Here is a 16,673-nt window from a genome sequence, read left to right on the forward strand (position 1 = left end):
AAGCTCTGTATTTTAAATATCCCAGTATTTTAAACCTTTTTTTCTCTCACCTCCTCAGAAGAAGTTTACCCACTTGCCCCAGCTTGCTTTGGCAGAAACTGTGCCCAGCGGGTGTTATTTTTCTTTTCTTTACTGAGGTGTTTGCATAAACACATTAAAAACCAGCTCTTCAGAACTGCATTTTTTATTTTTGGAGCATATTTGCTATTCAACACATATAACATAACCAACAAACAACATGGAGATGCTTATAACCATACTCTTCTACATGTTGGCAGCAATCACTTCTTTGGTTCTTAAGGCCATACTTACACATCCTTGACAAACAGATATAATAATTACAGTATTCAATAAACATATTTTATGGTTTAACCCTGAGACAAAACTTAAATGAGAGATGTATCCGTAATGAGAAATACAAGTAAAGATAGTAACAAGGAGATAAGCACATAAAAGAAAAGAAAAGAAAAGAGGGGACTAGAGCTCTGGCATTAGATGCATTACAGATGACCATCTTTCAATAAACCTGTCAGTTTTCAGCTGTAATCTTGCTGTGATTTCCTCCATGTTATAATTTTCTTTGCTATTAAGAGCGGAGTTCTCATTAAAGAAATCAAGTCCCTGTCTGTCACATAATCAGGGATATTAGTGCCTAATATATAAAGTCCAGGATCTAGAGTTAAGTTAATACCCAAAATCAGTTTAATCTCTTTTTGAACGTTCTTCCAGAAATCCAGGAGCTTTAGGCACTCCCAGAATAAGTGTGTAAATCTCCCCAACCAACCCACAGCCCCTCCAACATAGATCTGAGCTATGACTCTACTTTGAGGTGATAGAAAAATCTAATTTTCACCTTCCAATCAAATCAAATGTTGATATATCCTATTTTCAGCCACTCTATGAAGGTTTAATGAAACCTAAATCAGATTCAGCCAATACCTACTGTGCATCTAAACTGAGCATCATAGGGGGCTGGGAGGTGTTTTTGGTACATTATATAATATTAAATGTTCTCCTAATATTGTTAGCACCCTGTCTGCCAGGCATAAAACCTGTTTGACCCAGTTTGATTCATTTAGTTATATATTTATGAACTGTGTGTGCCAATATGCTAGAAAATATTTTTAGGCAGAGCAAGCTAACAGGTCTAAACCCCCACATGAAGCTGGGTCTTTGCTTTGCTTATGTATGACAGAGATAATTGCTTCTGACCAAGGTTTTGGTGGGTTCCCTAATGTAAAGCATTAATAGACTTAAGATGGTGAGATCTCTAATTCTGTACAATTAAGACATTTATATGATAGTTTTAGTAATTTGCTTTTATTTGCATTCTACATTTTAAACCTATGTAAAGGGTCTAAAAAATATCAATTTAAATAAAAAGTATAATACTCATCATTATCATTATTATTAATATTATTAGGGTCATGAGGAAGCTAAGGGGTCTGTTTGTAAAGTCCTGTTTCTCATCACGGTCAGAACCACTTTCCTGTTCTAATTTGTGGTTTAAGATCTGACAATTCTGCAAATGACAAGTAACAATGAAGGGGTAAATGAAACATGAATCTGTTGCTAATATGTTAAAAATCTCCTCTGAACTCAGCTACATGAATATAGTCTGTATCACCAGTAATTCAATTGAGTAATGTTATATTTTTGGACTAAATGTCATTTCAGAGGCTTCTGGACAAAGCCCAGAGTGCACTCAGAACTGCTGCTGAACTCTAGTCCCAATGTGACTTCAGTTTATTTCCCCCAATCGTCTTTAAAGTTTCATATCTTTCATACATTATAGAAGATAGAGGAGGGCTGGAGCAGAGTATGAAAACATGAGGCACAGGCTCACACTGAACAATATGCAGACATTCAAGAATTTCAACACATCAGAATAGGAAAATTAAGTTTGTGTGACCATGAGTTTCAACCACAAGCATCTGTGTCATGTTGAAAACCAACCGTCCACCATGAGTAGTAAATTCATTTGGACAAGGGTAAACCAGCAGGGGGGGGGGGGGGAAATACCTCAAATAGGGAATCAACCTTACACTTGAAGTCAAAATAGAATGTTTAACACACAAATTAATCTCTTGTCCTTATTTTACCCACTGCCCTAGTAACTGTTTCACACACCAACTACACCGAGGCTCCTTCTCCTCCATTCACATGTGTCCTAGTTTTCCTGCCAGTGCAGAGGCCATGTCATTCAGCAGCTCCTCCTTGATCCGGTCCTCCCTCCTCTGCAGCTCGTGGACGAAATACCCCTTCACATCCTTCAGCTCCATCACCCGCTCCACCAGCTGCCTGCGCGTCGCACTCTGTTCCTCGGGGGGGCAGTCTGGCCTGTTGTTCACCAGCTCAGGCTTCTGGCCGCACAGAGACACAGCCCTTCTCAGACCCCCGGTGTCCACCTTCAGCAGCTGATCCACAGTGAGCCTCCCATCCAGCCTGTCTGCGTGGGTGAGCACCGGGATGATGTGACCAACGACCCCCTCCCCAAACAGCTCTAGCATGGCTTGCATCGCCTGGTTAGCGTCGTGGCCGATCCCCATGCTGGAGCCTGGAGCCTGGAGCACCAGCAGGAAGGCGTGTGGTCCAGGACTCACAAGCTGAAGGCTCCTTAAAGCCTCCCTGGCTCTTCTGTTGATCCCAAGTGATGACCCAAGAATATCCGGGGTGTCGATCAGTGTAACCTCTCTACCGTCCAATACTGTCATTTGCTTGGTGCAATTTAAAAGGAGACCCTTTGGTGCATTTTTGTCACTGTTGCCCAGCAAAGTATTAAGCAAGGTGGTCCGTCCTCCACCAGTGGGCCCAATGAGGATCAGCCTTAAGCCTGGTTTACTGCTAGGATTGCTCATGTCTCCGTCTGTGGATGATCCTATAGAGGGGATATGTTTTTTTAAGATAAATAATCAAGCACTTTGCAGGGAGAATCTGATATTGCATTGTGAATCAACAAGTGTTAGAAATAGTTTCACAAAAGAAGGTCAGAAGTGTTGCTGTTCTTAGATTCTAAAATGTATATTGAACGAAAAATGTTGCCGCTGAAACAGAAGCCACTTTAATCTCTAATTTAAAGGCCTATGATTATTATGTAGATCTGTCCCTAAATCAAATCTGCCGCATCCATAACCTTCTTTAAAAATAAATTAAAAACAGTTATATTTATTTGTCTTAATTTAGTCCGTAACACCTGTTTTATAATTTGTACTTTAATACTGTTTCTATATTTGTTTTTAAATGTTTTACCATTTTTTATGCTTCTGATCTGTATTTTAATATTACTTTTATTTCTGTAAAGCACATTGAATGATTTTGTTTATGCTAATGTATCTTCATTTATTGCCCAGTGTTGGAGACATTTTACTCAAGTAAATATACAAATACAAGGACAAAAAGTTACTCGAGTAAAGGGAAAAGTAACACATCAACCTTTTTACTGGAGTTAAAGTAAGGAAGTACTTTTAAATGTACTTCAAGTATTAAGGATACTTGCTGAGTGCAGCCTTTTCCCTGATTAAACAGACTAATACATCATTACGGCTGAGTCCCAGCTTCTTTAGAGTCCATATCATGTGACTCTTCACCAGGGGTCGGGGTCTCATGTTACCTTCCCCCTCTGATTGGATCAATGGACAGATTACCTCTCGTTATTGATTACTTTAAAAAATCTAAAAAACAAGGTGACACATATTGTCAAAATGTAATGGGGTAGAGAGTACGGATAACTGTTGATATATGTGGTGGAGTAAAAGTAAGACTATCAAAAAATAAATCTACCTAAGTAAATAACTGATACATGGAAAATGTACTTAAGTGCATGCACTTTGTTACATCCACTACTGGGCCTTGCCTAAATGAGCCAAAGTCCCCTATATATGGATAATACACTGGTGTCATGTGGTTGCTAGAATTATTGAGTCACTTCCTCTGAAAATATCCAAACTTACCCAACTAAGACTGTAAACATCTCGTTGCTTGCTTACCTTCCTCTAAAAAGTCAATATGCAGTCCACAGTGAAGAGTAAATAACATGCAGCTCACCTACGATACACCGCCACATCCAGGACATGAATTTGATAAACCTCTTGATACCTGAGACACAAACAGAAAAGTCAGTTTGCCTTTTCAGCTGATATGTGTTTTTTCCTCTTTATTCCCCCCGGTCAGATAAGAGAGGCGTAGTGTCTTACCGCGCAGTGTTCGCACGAGGTGGCTCACCCAGCCCCACAGAGCTGACAGACCTGAGGCGAGAACCATGGCACATGTTTATCTTGTTTTATCACTTCATATCATAGAAACACACACAGAAATCCTATTGGAATATTGTTCTTATTTGATCCCACATGATCTTAAGTAAACTCACCAGTTAAAGAGCAGAAGAGACGAATGGGCCATCGGATCAGAGCTGGGAGCGCTGCAGAGAGAACAGGACCATCAGTGTCACAGCAGGAGTCAAGATACATAACTGATTATAAGAATGTGGTGGTGGAATACTACTGTTTCTTATTAGGGGATGATAATAGAGTAATAATTATTAAAAAAAACGTATAATTTGCCTCAGGCCTTCAAGCAATAAACATGAAGAAGCCGATGGAAGCAGCTCTTCTAACTAATCATAGGTACTCATGAGTCATTCAAATTCAGATCCTGTAAACTGCCCTGAAGTAAATTTATAAAAATCTAAATAATAAGGGAATATTTGAAATATTATTACATGGGAACTTCTCTTCTTTAGAAATGTGGAAGGCTGCATCTGGGACAACGGGATGCCGACTCCTGATTTAAATACCTTGTGGTTCTCACCGTGTTTCTATATATAATTCATATATGTCAATTTTGCACTGCTGGAGTTTCGCAGGAGTAAAACAAAAACAGATTTTCTATGGAGGACTCTTGTTAATTTAAAGATCAGGCTGATGATGTTATTATGTAATTTTTAACTAATCCAGTGTAGAGGCTGAACCCTGTCATGTGACCACTAGTTTTCATTATCACAAGCGAGCATTTCTACTAATATTTTCTGTCCTTGGTTTATTTTATTTTTGTTTTGCAGCTGTAAGAAGTGGATTTCCCCAGCGTGGGATCAATAAAGTTTTATCTTATATCTAATCTGGCTCCAAATGATGTCAAAAGGGCAATAATGGCAACTTTTATTTCATTTTTGTGCAAAGTGAGGAAGTGGAGACGTGTCGTCCATCTTTATTCACAGTCTATGTTCCTGACCAAGACTCAGTAACAATATGTCTGATATGTCAGAAGAACTCTCTGTGTTTATGAATGTGTGTGAACGTTTCTGTTGCAATGAGTGACTGACTCTGGGAGAATCGGTAGAGAAGATATCCGACCACAGCAAAACCTCCCATCTGGAAGCTGTTGCCGCCCAGCCACCAGCCTGAACAGAGAGAGAGAGAGGGAGGGGGGCGTGACATTAGTAATGCAATGCTGTTCAAAACTTATCAAGTCATTTACCTTTGACCCCGAAGAATGAAATGCTCTAAATCCAGGAAAACCCCTAATACAAGTGTGCAGTGTTCAGCACTTCCTCTATCACCCACTCACACACTCCCATCAGGGGCAGCGTTGGGCTCAGTATCTTGCCAAAGAAAACTTCGTCATGTGGAACAGAGGAGATTAGGATTGAACCGCTGACCCCTGGTTAGTGGATGAGTGGACGGGGGACAACCTCCAGAGCCACAACCACACTTGTGCTATAGTATCAAAAGGCAAAATCGACAGTGTGTGAAATGTAACACTATATATGTTTGTATATGTGTTTGCTCTAAAAAACCTTCACTCAGAGTGTGTTTCTGAGACCAGTGTAGAGTACAAACCACACTTTTCTGATATTTTTGAAAAACTAACCACTATTTGACTGCACAGCCTGCAAACTTATAGACACAGTAATACAATGAATTAAATATAGACTTTTAAACTTCTCATTAAGTTCTCATTTAGAATGCACTGTAACTGAATAGAAGTAAAAACACTAATAACCATCTGCATATTCTCTATGGAAAACTGCCGACAACTTTAACATCTTTACTTGTATCTGGGTAGGTTTTTGTGACTTTCTAAAATTCCAACCTTACCTGGCACAACATCCCCATCCTTGTCACACTGACACTCCATTTTCTATGCAGTTACCAGACTCTCAGTCAGAGTCAAGGCAGCGAGGAGCAGGCGACAGCACTTCAGCTTCCAACCGTCAAAATAAAAGCCCTGAAAGTTCAAAGTAACACCAGGGTTGACGTGTTTTTCATTGCGGATCTAATCTCTGGTTAGAGCAAACATCAAGTAGCTTTTTTTGCGCCACAATTCAGACTAACAAAAACATCAAGACTCAGCCAGTTGTACATTGATTCAGGGCAAACTTTCATGACAGGAAACAAAAATAAAACATAGATAGCTCTATACAAACAGTACAAAGTGATCCAAAGTCCTATTTTAACTTTTGTTAAAGTTCCATTACCTGGTGTGTTGTCTGACAAACCTCCTCCAGGAATGCCGTGTACTTTGTCCAAACCTGAAATGACTCACAATCACAAGCTCCAAGTTGTATGTGGTTCCTTCTTTCTGCCGTGGTAGCATTAGCCTGCCCTCACCAGGAACACTGGCTCTGTGTCAGTGTGCTGTGTAGCAATACAACTGAGGAGCCAGGTATGCTGATAAAGCTGCGCTCTGACTTTGAAAGGACACACCTCTCTCCTTGCTTCAAGAAGAACTGGAAATGCAGCATACGATGTGCCTTTAACCAATGATGCAGGGATTTATTAAGGTTCTGTTCTATTCATACAAATGGAAGATTATTTACAAGCGACTTAACTAGTCATTATATTTTTATGAACATGTTCATATAAAAGTGTATTCCAGCACATATACTTTTTTTTTTAATAATGTTGAATGTAAGAGCATCAGTCGATACGAAGGTTCTTGAGGATCAAAAAATGTGTAATGAACTAAGGGACTGAAACATGAAGTGTAGGAATAGTCAAAGAGAGGCACAGAAAAACGCCGACTTTAGAAAAGGTAAAGCAACAAGTTTAATCTTATGAAGCAAAACAGGAAGTAAAGTCGTGAGCAGCCGATGAAACTAACTTTACCAGGACATGCATGGTTATTACAAAGCGGCTGAAAGCTTTACTACACATAATTCAAGTTTTACAGTAGACACAGATCTGAGGGAGTGTTCATTAACCCAGGCGGGCCACCAGAGCATCTATCAGTTCCTGCTTCTTGGTACCAGTGGTCCGAACTCCAAACAGCTTACAGGCCTCCTTCAGCGCCGGCACGGTCAGCTTTCCCAAGGTGCCGTTCTGCACGTGGGCCTTCAGCTCGTCTTCTGACACTTCAAGCTTTGGCTTCTTCTCAGCTGCACCTCCGGTGTTTGCTTTTAGTAAATTAATGGAAAGAACATTCAAAATTATGTTGGAAAACAAACAGACATTTCACTTGTTGCACACTAGAGGATTTTCAAAGGCTAAGAGCACTGACAAACAAACTACATTTCCCCTGCAGGCGTTGCACCAGGTCATAATGAATCAAACAAACGGTTTCTAAGTGGGGATTCTAGAGACTTGGGAACTCACAGAAACTTGTGTGAAACAAGTGTTGGTGATGCTTCCCAGTCTGTTTGCTCTGACTGGTGGAGTCCGAGTCTCAATCTCGATTAGATTCTCCCCAACTCAGATTCAGTCTGTGACATCAAGATAACCTCTGTAAACCCCTCACACTACAGGATCATTTGGCCAGATGATCTGTTCAGATCAGCCTCAGATCCGGACGGCAATGTCCCTGCAATTGCTAGGAGGGCTAAGCGGTCTGATGATACTCAAGTGTGAGGCCAGCATTGGCTCAGTGATGACTTGAGTTCTGACCTGGTTTGCGTTTGGCAGCTGGTTTGCTGTCTGGGTTGTAGTAGGAAGGGTAGACCAGGTCTTTAAAGTCCTGCACCAAAGGACCCAGACGATCGTCAATCTGATCCACCTTTGGCACTGAGACAGAGATGGAGAGAGACAGGTGGAGAAAGTGTGAGATGAAGAAACAAGCAATGTTTATACCAGCATTCCTGCTTTTGTCTGCATCTTACTGATGAGGTCATCTGTATCTTCTGGAGCCATCATGTCCAGAGCCAAGGCCTCCAGGTTCCTGTAATGTTGCTGGATGACTGGGTTCTCAAATGCATCACTCCTGTGTCAGATCACAAAGAACCAAAACATTTAACAGGAAGAAATTGATAAATGAACTTGGTATGGAAGATTTAATGTTAAAAATTAGCAACAAGTTTTATCTAAAATCTGTGTGAATGGAATACGTGCAGCCACCTGTATTTGAAGCGGAGTTTGGAGACGATCTCCTTCATCTTATCCACCTGTGTTTGTGAGGCTGACGGGAACTGAGGAGTATCCAACGTCCGTATATCATCAGCATACGGCAGGAAGATGACGTTGAAACCTGATACAGTCAGGAGATGATAAGTTGTAGTGAAGTCATCAGTACACAACAATGACCTATTTATTACCTATAGAGTACTCAAAAGATAGATAGGCCCCACAGTGGTGGGATTTAATCAAACAGTAAAACCCCCACAGAGTTCATCAGTTTATCACCTGGTGGTATATTCTGTACTTTCCCCTCGTCGACCACTTCTTCCTGAGGCACCAGGGCAACAAATCGCGGTGGGACGTTTCGGCGGGAAATGCAACGGCACAGAGCGAACACGTTCCTCTCGCTACACTTAGTCAGCAAGGCGGAGAACAGACATGCACTTCCTGAGGAGGAGAAAACAAAATGTATAAGAGCTCAGTGAACAAACACGTTAGTGGGCCAGCTCTATAAGACAGTTGATAACAACATACAGTATATTGAGAAAAAAACATCTATATCTATTTATCTACAGAAATGTAGAGTTTTTTTTCATGAACTCTGGGAAAATGTTTGGAAATTTAGGTCTCGACATTTTCTGGAGTTTGCCTTTCACATATTAAGAAGACTGCGGGAGATCGTCAGATCACAACAACAGGGACATTTGTGGAACATTCAGTCAAAAGATGGCAAAACTACACAGTACCTTTAACCTGATCCTCCTCGGGATAGAGGAAGAGAGAAGGCCGGACATAGTGATGCAGTTTCAGACTCTCCATGGGTTTGAATCCGATTAGAATCAGTCCAGGGTCATCAAACTTCTTGATGGCATCCACCTCATCCCTCTCCATCACTATCTTCTTTTTACCATATATCTGCAGCAGACACACACAAACAGAGCAATGAGAGAAATCACTGAATAAATCCTCTGTTGTGTAATGCAAGCATCCACTAGAATAGCATTACATTTAGTCTGGTCTGACCTGGGCTTTCTTGATGTCACTGGGCAGCAGCAGGCTGCCGGTCTGGGTGTGGAAGGTGCGGGTTTTGCTGCGGACTGGCTCGTTGGTTTCCCTGTAAAGTTTGATGGCTCCAGGTTTTCGGGCCGTCACAGCATTTGCATAAATCCCCACGGCTACTTTTATGTCCTCACCCAGACACAGTTTTAACCTAAGGATGGAAGAAAGGAGGAAAGAAAAGACAGATCAGTGCGTTTTACAAAAAGGAAAAAGGACTAGATAAAACAACAGGATGCAGGTTACGATTAAAATATAAGTTTGTCACTTATCTCTACCTTGCAATCGCTCTCTTCTTCTGCTCCTTGGCGCGCACCCTCTTCTTGAGGTCCTCCATTTTTTGACACGGCTCCAGCTGCAACGCCAACTCGCTCTCATCGTCTGGTGGACTTACAATGTCACGAAAGAAGATCGAGACGTCGAAGCCGCCAGGTTTCATCAGGTGCATTAAATCAATGACAACACCTAAGGAAAAAAGGGATGAGTCAGGTAAGATTGCACAGGCTGAAGATGCCTAAAGCTCAAGTTTCAAATATTACATTCTAGACTGGAGGCTAATGCTGGTTGTTCTCTTCTAGAAGGGGGTCATGTGATAAAAGCATGACAAATCAGCGAAGGCTTGGTCAGGACCGAATACACCCCATTGTTGTCTCAGTTTCTGCCCGTCCAGACTGAAACGCAGGCCCGGAGTCAGCAGCGTTTCCAAACTTCTCCATTTTAGCGGCTCTAAAACTACAGAGTAGTGTGGACGCCAGGCGTAGCAGGGCTGATCGTTGTATGGATGTGGCCTTTAATGTAAAATCAATTCAATCACTTCAGGTCCTGTCATATGGTTGGACAAACATCTACGTATACAGTACATAAAAGGCAACCTTCACTTCAGACCCACCTGTCTCTTTGAGGTCACTGGCTTTGGTGCGAGCCTGTCGATCCTTCGTACTGTCGCCTCCATGAGGTTCATCCCTGCAAGTGAAGATCATGAGCCTCTTGTGAGAGAGGCGAAGCTTGATGTCACTGTAGAGGTTGCTGCAGCACCACAGCGCGTCACCTAAAGATGTCTCTCCGCTGCCCATGGTCTCTGCTGCGAGCTTTGCACCTTTTTCCTCCCGCAGAGCGTCCACGTCCTGCACTCGCTTTGCACCTACGGAAAAGGGAAATGGAAAGGAAACATGTGAGGAAAAAGATAAAGACTGGGTGTGTAGGAAAGATATTTTGTCGAAAAGTTAAACATTGTATTGATGGAAAGAATTAGCTTATCACATATTAGTGAAGGAAGGCTAAAGATCTGCTTTGTAGTTCAGTAAAAATTGTTGATTTCTTACAGTACTTGGATTTGCTACACATGCAGATAAATGTATTTACAAAATTGAACTGCAATTTAATGTTAATTTTGAGCTCTCTTATTTTATGTAAATTAACTTGTAATGACAGTTTAAAGGTTACAAGTTACATTTTCTATCGCTGCACATTTGACTTATATTTGCGATTGCAGAGAAGCACCTACACTCTAAAACCTGACCATGTGTTAGTTAAAAAATTCAGAGTCTCACCAGGTTCATCGAGGTCGTGGTAAACATACACATGCTTGAATGAGTTTCTGGGGTTTTTGCTTTGTTCTGTGCCGTAGAAAACTAGAGCCACCAGGTCCCTGTGACTACTAATGATCTTACTGGTGTACACACTGCGCACAACCTACATGAAGAGAAGACAGACACTTATTATCATGAGACTAATGAAGCGAGTGGGACATATTATGGACAAAAATAACCAATAATGTAATTAGATAATAAGATATGCAGCAGAAGCTCATTATGAATATTATGCATACATAATATCTGAAATTATTTCATCATATTTATTGTCATTTCTATGCATGTTAAAATCCGGATAATAATGTTAATAAATTATAAATAGTTTCACCAGTTATAGTACAGGATACCTGTTATACCACAAGTGACTGAGATAAGGGGTCCCCTTACCTGCATGGTCATGTCAAAGTTGGAGGGCTCACCATCTTCTCCTTTGATGAACATTTCCTTGGAGGCATCGATCAAGAACACCAAACTGTCTCTTCCTGTGAGTTTGTAATCTCCTAACAAAGACAGAGAGCCCAGTTCGTTTTGGTTTAGTTTTAAGGGCTCAGATATTGATAACTGTTGATATCAGACGCCATTTGTTTAACACTTAACACTAAAATGTTAAATAACATGGTGAAATGCCGATCCTGTATTATATACAGCTTGGATGAAACAACGAGGCTGCTGTCATCTCACCTGTAGATTGCTCTCCTTCCTCCTGTTCTTCCTCCTCATCCTCATTGTGGTAGTAAGTGTTCCACTCGGCCATTAGGGCTGCTGCTGTTACAGGATGCAAGAGCAGGAAAGTGCTTGAATACTGTTCAGTGATTTGATACTTAAACTGTGGGGTATCACAGCATTTAGACAATGTCAGTTCTGACTGAAGGCTTAAAATCCAGCTTTTATTTTGACAGGAAATCTACTTCCCGTTGCAAAGGCAGCCTAGCTACATACACAAACAAGGCTAAGCATAAACGATAAATAAGGGGAGGGTAATGGGGGAATTAAACCAGCGCTGAATAAACCCTGAGGCACAATTTTCATTACCTACTTCAAATGAACTATCCTACTTTGTAATGACGCACATCATGAGTTAGCCTAGTGAGTGTGCAGGGTCAGAATCAGCCTCTAAGTTTTGATCGCAGCTACATTTTTATTATTAAGCTGCAACATGATTGTCGGTATTGATCAGACAATAACACTACTTTGCTTCGCTCTTTCTGAACTTTCAACTTATGCATTAATACTTAAACCGACTTAGTGAAGCGCTATTTTAATAAGAGAACGACAACTCTGTAAACGCTGTTATGTTTAATCAGTACCTGATTCGTGTTCAGCTTCAGCCATGCACTGTGACGCTAGCTAGCTTAGCTTCTAGTTAGCCACTGTTCATCTCTTTAGGTTTTGACTTCGCTTCCTTAGTATCTGTATGATTCTAACTGAGCACACTAACTATATATATATATACGGCCTGAACAGATTTAGAACACAAGCATTTAGTGAACTGCACAGAAACTTACTGCTGCGCTTCTCTGTTGCCGCTTCACAAGTCCGGACTAGTTTAGTTTCAATGGCTGGCGCTGTCAGACAGGGGGAGCGCGCACGCACACACGTCGAACGGGACGTTTCGTCGTCTATTGGACACTTGACTGCTGAGCAAAGATACTGGCCAATTGTGGTGAGGTGGGCGGGACATACGTTTGCGGAGAGGCTTGTCCCCGGAAGTAAACAGAGTGACTCCACGCTGCATTGACGGATATGTTATTGTTTACAACCCCACAGTGACACAGCGTCACAAGGGTATCAACGCCGGATTGACTATATTTTTAATGACACTTTTCACTTCAAATCCTCCATCTTATCGTTTTATATTCGTAGCAGCTACAGCCATACGTTTTTTTAATTAAAGTTTTGTGTGCTATTCACCGGTAAGCTTGCTAACCGGCGCGTTCTCGGTGGAAGTGAGTCAGCTAAAGTTAAGAACAAGTTAACTACAGTTGTCATTTGTGTTGCCATGGACCAAACTGACTCCTTCCCAGTGAAGCTGTACGTCTACGACCTGTCCAGAGGAATGGCCCGACAGCTGAGCGCTGCCATGCTGGGTGAGTTTCTGACAGGCGCACCGCTGGTTTGCCTTCGTGAACGCCGCCGTGAGTGCACCCGAGCCCGCGAGAGAAAGAAGGAAAGAGCGGGGATGTGGCTCAGGCCTATGGAACTACGGCTTTCTTTTCTGCTGTCTCGATAATTACTTGGATACATTGAAGGCTTCTAAATTAAACATGTTTATTTACGACAAAACACGTATTCACAAATAATTCAATATGTTTTTTTTCTCAGGGAAACACCTTGATGGGATATGGTGAGAGCAGCTTTTTTTTTTTAACAATCCTTAATATAATATTGCTTATACTATTCCTACTTATACTACTACAAACTACTACTACTACTCCTACTAATAATAATGAAATGATAATAATAATAATCTTTATTTATTTAACACTTTATTACAAATGCTTACAAATTAAACCAAATATTTAGACCCCAAATTGTTTTGAATAAATACAAATCTGCATATGATCTGCATTGCTCCTTCTGTAAAATTGAATTGACATATCTTTTACTCTTTTATCAATGTGTCAAATAACCATATTGTTAGATATTATCCGCTAATCAATCCACTTGCCGGGCTCTACTTTACAAATTGTTTAACAGAGTCTTCTCACAAGTCTTCTCAATAATGGCCCTGTTTACTGTGGTTCACTACATTCATAGGTTTGGTTTTATAGAAAAAATGTGAACTTGTGTGTTACAGGCACACAGCGGTTGTGGTCCATGGAAAGGAGTTCTTCTTTGTTGGAGAAGGCATCAATAGTTGTTCACCTGTAAGAATCGGCTTCCTCCTTTTTACCCAACTATAAAATACATCAAGCAGTAGTCTTTATGACTTTTAACGCTGTACATGAATAATGTAATGGATCAAGAATCTTTTTTCAAAGTGTTGGAAACAAGGTGTACACTGAGGTGTGTGTTGTGTCTTAGGGGGACACCCCTTTGGGTGGGCCTGACTGCGTTGTGGACCTGGGCCTCACCGAGGTTCCTCTAGAGATCTTCATGGAGTATCTGACTTCACTTGCAGAGTCCACATACAGGTAAAAGCTCCCGCTCGCACTTTAAACTCAAATTGAAATCCAGGTGCTGCCATACCAGATGTCAGGTGGTGGAGTGAGTCTTTAAAATGTTAACATTGTTTATATGTGTATTATATCAAACCTTGTTGTAGTTAAAGGCGTAGTTAAATATTTGTGTGTCTTTTTGTAAACATTTGAATGAATATATGTCAACATAACTTGGAACATTAAATCATGACTCAATAAGAAAAATATAATAAAAGTAAGAATTGCAGGACAGATGCTTTACTGCTCCACCTACTTTTTAAATATACTAGTTATACAGCCTATTGTTCACATATTCTTCTCTGAATTTGATTATTAGTCCACCCAATGAAAACCCCCCCCAAACAAATCTCGAAAGTGCATAAATCTCACACACTGATCTCTCTGACAAAGTGTCTCTATTTTTTGTTTTTGTCTTGCCACCCACTCACCCTTCTCCACCCTGTCTGGCCTCTTTTCTCTAAATTGATGTCCCTGTCTGCTTTGTTCCTCTCATCTTCTTTCTCTGGGTTCGCAGCAGTGACAAGTACAACTTATTGGAGCACAACTGCAACACTTTCAGCAACGAGGTGGCTCAATTCCTAACAGGCAAAAAGATCCCATCATACATTACAGACCTTCCATCTGAAGTACTGTCCACGTGAGTTGACATATTATAAGCACCATAAAACACCAAAGCTCTTATTTTCCTCTCTCCCTTACTTCCTGTTTTCATTGCTAAATTCTCTGTGTATATACTGATCCTTGCCACAAATCTAGAAATCTTCAGTTCATTATTGTATGGCCAAGCAGTTGGCAATTTGTGTGAAAAGTTTTAGAAATGTATGTGTTCATCTTTGTATTCTCTGCAGTAGTTTTACCTTTGGCCACTGTCACTCAGTTCCCCTTCCCCAGCTCACAAACTTTAATACATTTAGACTTTTTCTAGGCCTCTTTATTTCAGTGTAACTGTTCTTTCTGCTGTATTTCCTCTTTAGCCCATTTGGCCAGGCTCTCCGTCCTTTACTGGATTCCATCAACATTAATCCTGGAGGCAGCAACATAACCGGACGGCGATAGACAGGGCCATGTATATCAATGAAGATATATCCATTCATTTTTGGAATGCTGTTCCCAGCCTCTCTTCATCAGTGGGGATGCTGTTAATTGCAGTTTATCACAAGTTTTTATTCTGAAACCACAGGGACAGGTTTCTTCCACAATCAGCTGGGGGACATCTGAGAGTAGATTCAGTGCTTTTCAGCTCACTGCTGTGCAGGCAATGGGATTGTTAATGCGGTCATTTCCTGTTTTCATTCTTTCTTTTTTCCTTCCCAGTAGACTTTATTTTGACAGGACTGTACTCATAGGGCAGGGTAACAGTACGTTAAAGTAAAAAATTAAGTAATCGGTATCTCTGCCGCTGTCAGGTCTTTGTATTTGACCCAATGAGGTCCTGTGTTATCTGTAAGATGTTAAAGTTTGTTACCTGTGAAACGTTTCATTCAAAAACAATCTAATGACCACAGAGCATGTAAGTGCTCCTTTAGATACGGGACCAATCATCTCTTCATCTTTACGTCTTTCAGACGCTTTATTTTTGACTTTAGTTCAGTTTATGTTATGTTAAATGATATTGACTATTGGATGATTTGTGTAGTTAGACACTGTAAATAATATAAAGCAGTAAATAATACACACTGTAGGTATTACAACGATAACCACTTCACTCCACCATGGTATCACTATTGTGTGACCATTATTCCCTCCTTATGGAAACACATAAAAACCCTTTTTCTGTTCATTCCTCGATAATCTTCCTTTGAACTATTTATTCTTTTCTTGAAATTCCTTGTAGCTATTGCACACACTCATTAACAACGCTTAAAGTTTGTCTGTATACGTTAGAAGAATGATTTGTAATGAAATTCTCCCTAAAAATTTTAATTGTCTTCAATTCCATTGTACAAGGTCTGAATTTTGAAAATAAAATGTTTAATATGATTTAATTTGATTTTAATATGTGCCCTTGCATGAAGCAGTTTGGGTAAACAAATACATGTTTTTAAATCTCGCATATTGACATGCAAAGAGGAATCAGTATACACTTTCATATTCAAACTTTAACATATTGACACAAACGTCTGTGGTTATAAAAAAATAAAAGCTCTTAACTGACAATATTTACTGTGAGTGACATTTGAGATTTTAGTTTTGAAACTGTTCAATATATTACATTTTTAATGTTCTGTTGAAAATGGCAAGTGTTCATACGATGATGACAGACATCTTCCTTTAATATAGGAAGAGGCTTATTCTAGGATACTTTGAGTTAATGCAGTATCAAAAACAGCCACAAGGTGACACTCATGGTGCAGTGGTGACGTAAAATCAAGGCATCACATGAATTTTGAATGCGTTTACATTTTTAACATTTCCAGGTGAACTAGTGGTTACTGGGGCATGTGTGTGATTCAGATCTCGACTGGGAATGTCTTGGACAAATGAACTACTTTAGAACCAATTCCACTACTGTAATTATGACATTTTTTAAGGGGAAAGAA

General features: G+C 40.4%; 3 protein-coding genes across 4 annotated transcripts; 1 reads left to right on the top strand and 2 right to left on the bottom strand.

The window, feature by feature from the left end:
- Positions 1-168: 168 nt before the first annotated feature.
- Positions 169-6,911, bottom strand: LOC128426697 (GTPase IMAP family member 7). Its single transcript, XM_053413725.1, has 7 exons — positions 6,473-6,911; positions 6,093-6,222; positions 5,318-5,395; positions 4,367-4,417; positions 4,194-4,244; positions 4,045-4,095; positions 169-2,878 (listed from the first exon to the last, which is right to left on the bottom strand). Exons 2-7 carry the CDS (start codon positions 6,130-6,132, stop codon positions 2,160-2,162), a joined length of 990 nt encoding a protein of 329 aa, XP_053269700.1. The 5' UTR covers positions 6,133-6,222; positions 6,473-6,911; the 3' UTR covers positions 169-2,159.
- A 108-nt stretch (positions 6,912-7,019) lies between these two features.
- On the bottom strand, positions 7,020-12,558 carry xrcc6 (X-ray repair complementing defective repair in Chinese hamster cells 6). Of its 2 annotated transcripts, none has more exons than XM_053413723.1 (13): positions 12,478-12,558; positions 11,654-11,737; positions 11,360-11,472; positions 10,931-11,072; positions 10,270-10,521; positions 9,659-9,845; positions 9,348-9,534; positions 9,071-9,239; positions 8,610-8,771; positions 8,325-8,454; positions 8,090-8,190; positions 7,878-7,994; positions 7,020-7,390 (listed from the first exon to the last, which is right to left on the bottom strand). In XM_053413723.1, exons 2-13 carry the CDS (start codon positions 11,724-11,726, stop codon positions 7,194-7,196), a joined length of 1,830 nt encoding a protein of 609 aa, XP_053269698.1. In that variant the 5' UTR covers positions 11,727-11,737; positions 12,478-12,558; the 3' UTR covers positions 7,020-7,193. The 2 variants fall into 2 exon arrangements, with proteins under 2 accessions (XP_053269698.1, XP_053269699.1); XM_053413724.1 differs by having other exon boundaries at positions 11,654-11,734; positions 12,478-12,555.
- A 109-nt stretch (positions 12,559-12,667) lies between these two features.
- desi1b (desumoylating isopeptidase 1b) lies at positions 12,668-16,113 on the top strand. The gene is made up of 6 exons (XM_053413474.1): positions 12,668-13,059; positions 13,295-13,316; positions 13,770-13,839; positions 13,997-14,106; positions 14,648-14,770; positions 15,108-16,113. Exons 1-6 carry the CDS (start codon positions 12,972-12,974, stop codon positions 15,187-15,189), a joined length of 495 nt encoding a protein of 164 aa, XP_053269449.1. The 5' UTR covers positions 12,668-12,971; the 3' UTR covers positions 15,190-16,113.
- The last annotated feature ends 560 nt before the right edge of the window (positions 16,114-16,673 follow it).

The sequence above is a fragment of the Pleuronectes platessa genome, chromosome 21 (assembly GCF_947347685.1).
Source record: "Pleuronectes platessa chromosome 21, fPlePla1.1, whole genome shotgun sequence".
NCBI classification, from domain to species: domain Eukaryota; kingdom Metazoa; phylum Chordata; class Actinopteri; order Pleuronectiformes; family Pleuronectidae; genus Pleuronectes; species Pleuronectes platessa.

Coding starts and splice junctions, on each gene's coding strand:
- LOC128426697 (XM_053413725.1), bottom strand. CDS start 6,132: ATGGAGTGTCAGTGTGACAAGGATGGGGATGTTGTGCCAG. Junction 4,245..4,366: donor TCTCTTCTGCTCTTTAACTG/GTGAGTTTACTT, acceptor TTCTCGCCTCAG/GTCTGTCAGCTCTGTGGGGC. Junction 2,879..4,044: donor GATGTGGCGGTGTATCGTAG/GTGAGCTGCATG, acceptor TCCCCTCTATAG/GATCATCCACAGACGGAGAC.
- xrcc6 (XM_053413723.1), bottom strand. CDS start 11,726: ATGGCCGAGTGGAACACTTACTACCACAATGAGGATGAGGAGGAAGAA. Junction 11,073..11,359: donor ACTTTGACATGACCATGCAG/GTAAGGGGACCC, acceptor CTCTTCATGTAG/GTTGTGCGCAGTGTGTACAC. Junction 9,240..9,347: donor GTGACATCAAGAAAGCCCAG/GTCAGACCAGAC, acceptor TGTCTGCTGCAG/ATATATGGTAAAAAGAAGAT.
- desi1b (XM_053413474.1), top strand. CDS start 12,972: ATGGACCAAACTGACTCCTTCCCAGTGAAGCTGTACGTCTACGACCTG. Junction 13,060..13,294: donor GCTGAGCGCTGCCATGCTGG/GTGAGTTTCTGA, acceptor TTTTTTTCTCAG/GGAAACACCTTGATGGGATA. Junction 13,840..13,996: donor GCATCAATAGTTGTTCACCT/GTAAGAATCGGC, acceptor GTTGTGTCTTAG/GGGGACACCCCTTTGGGTGG.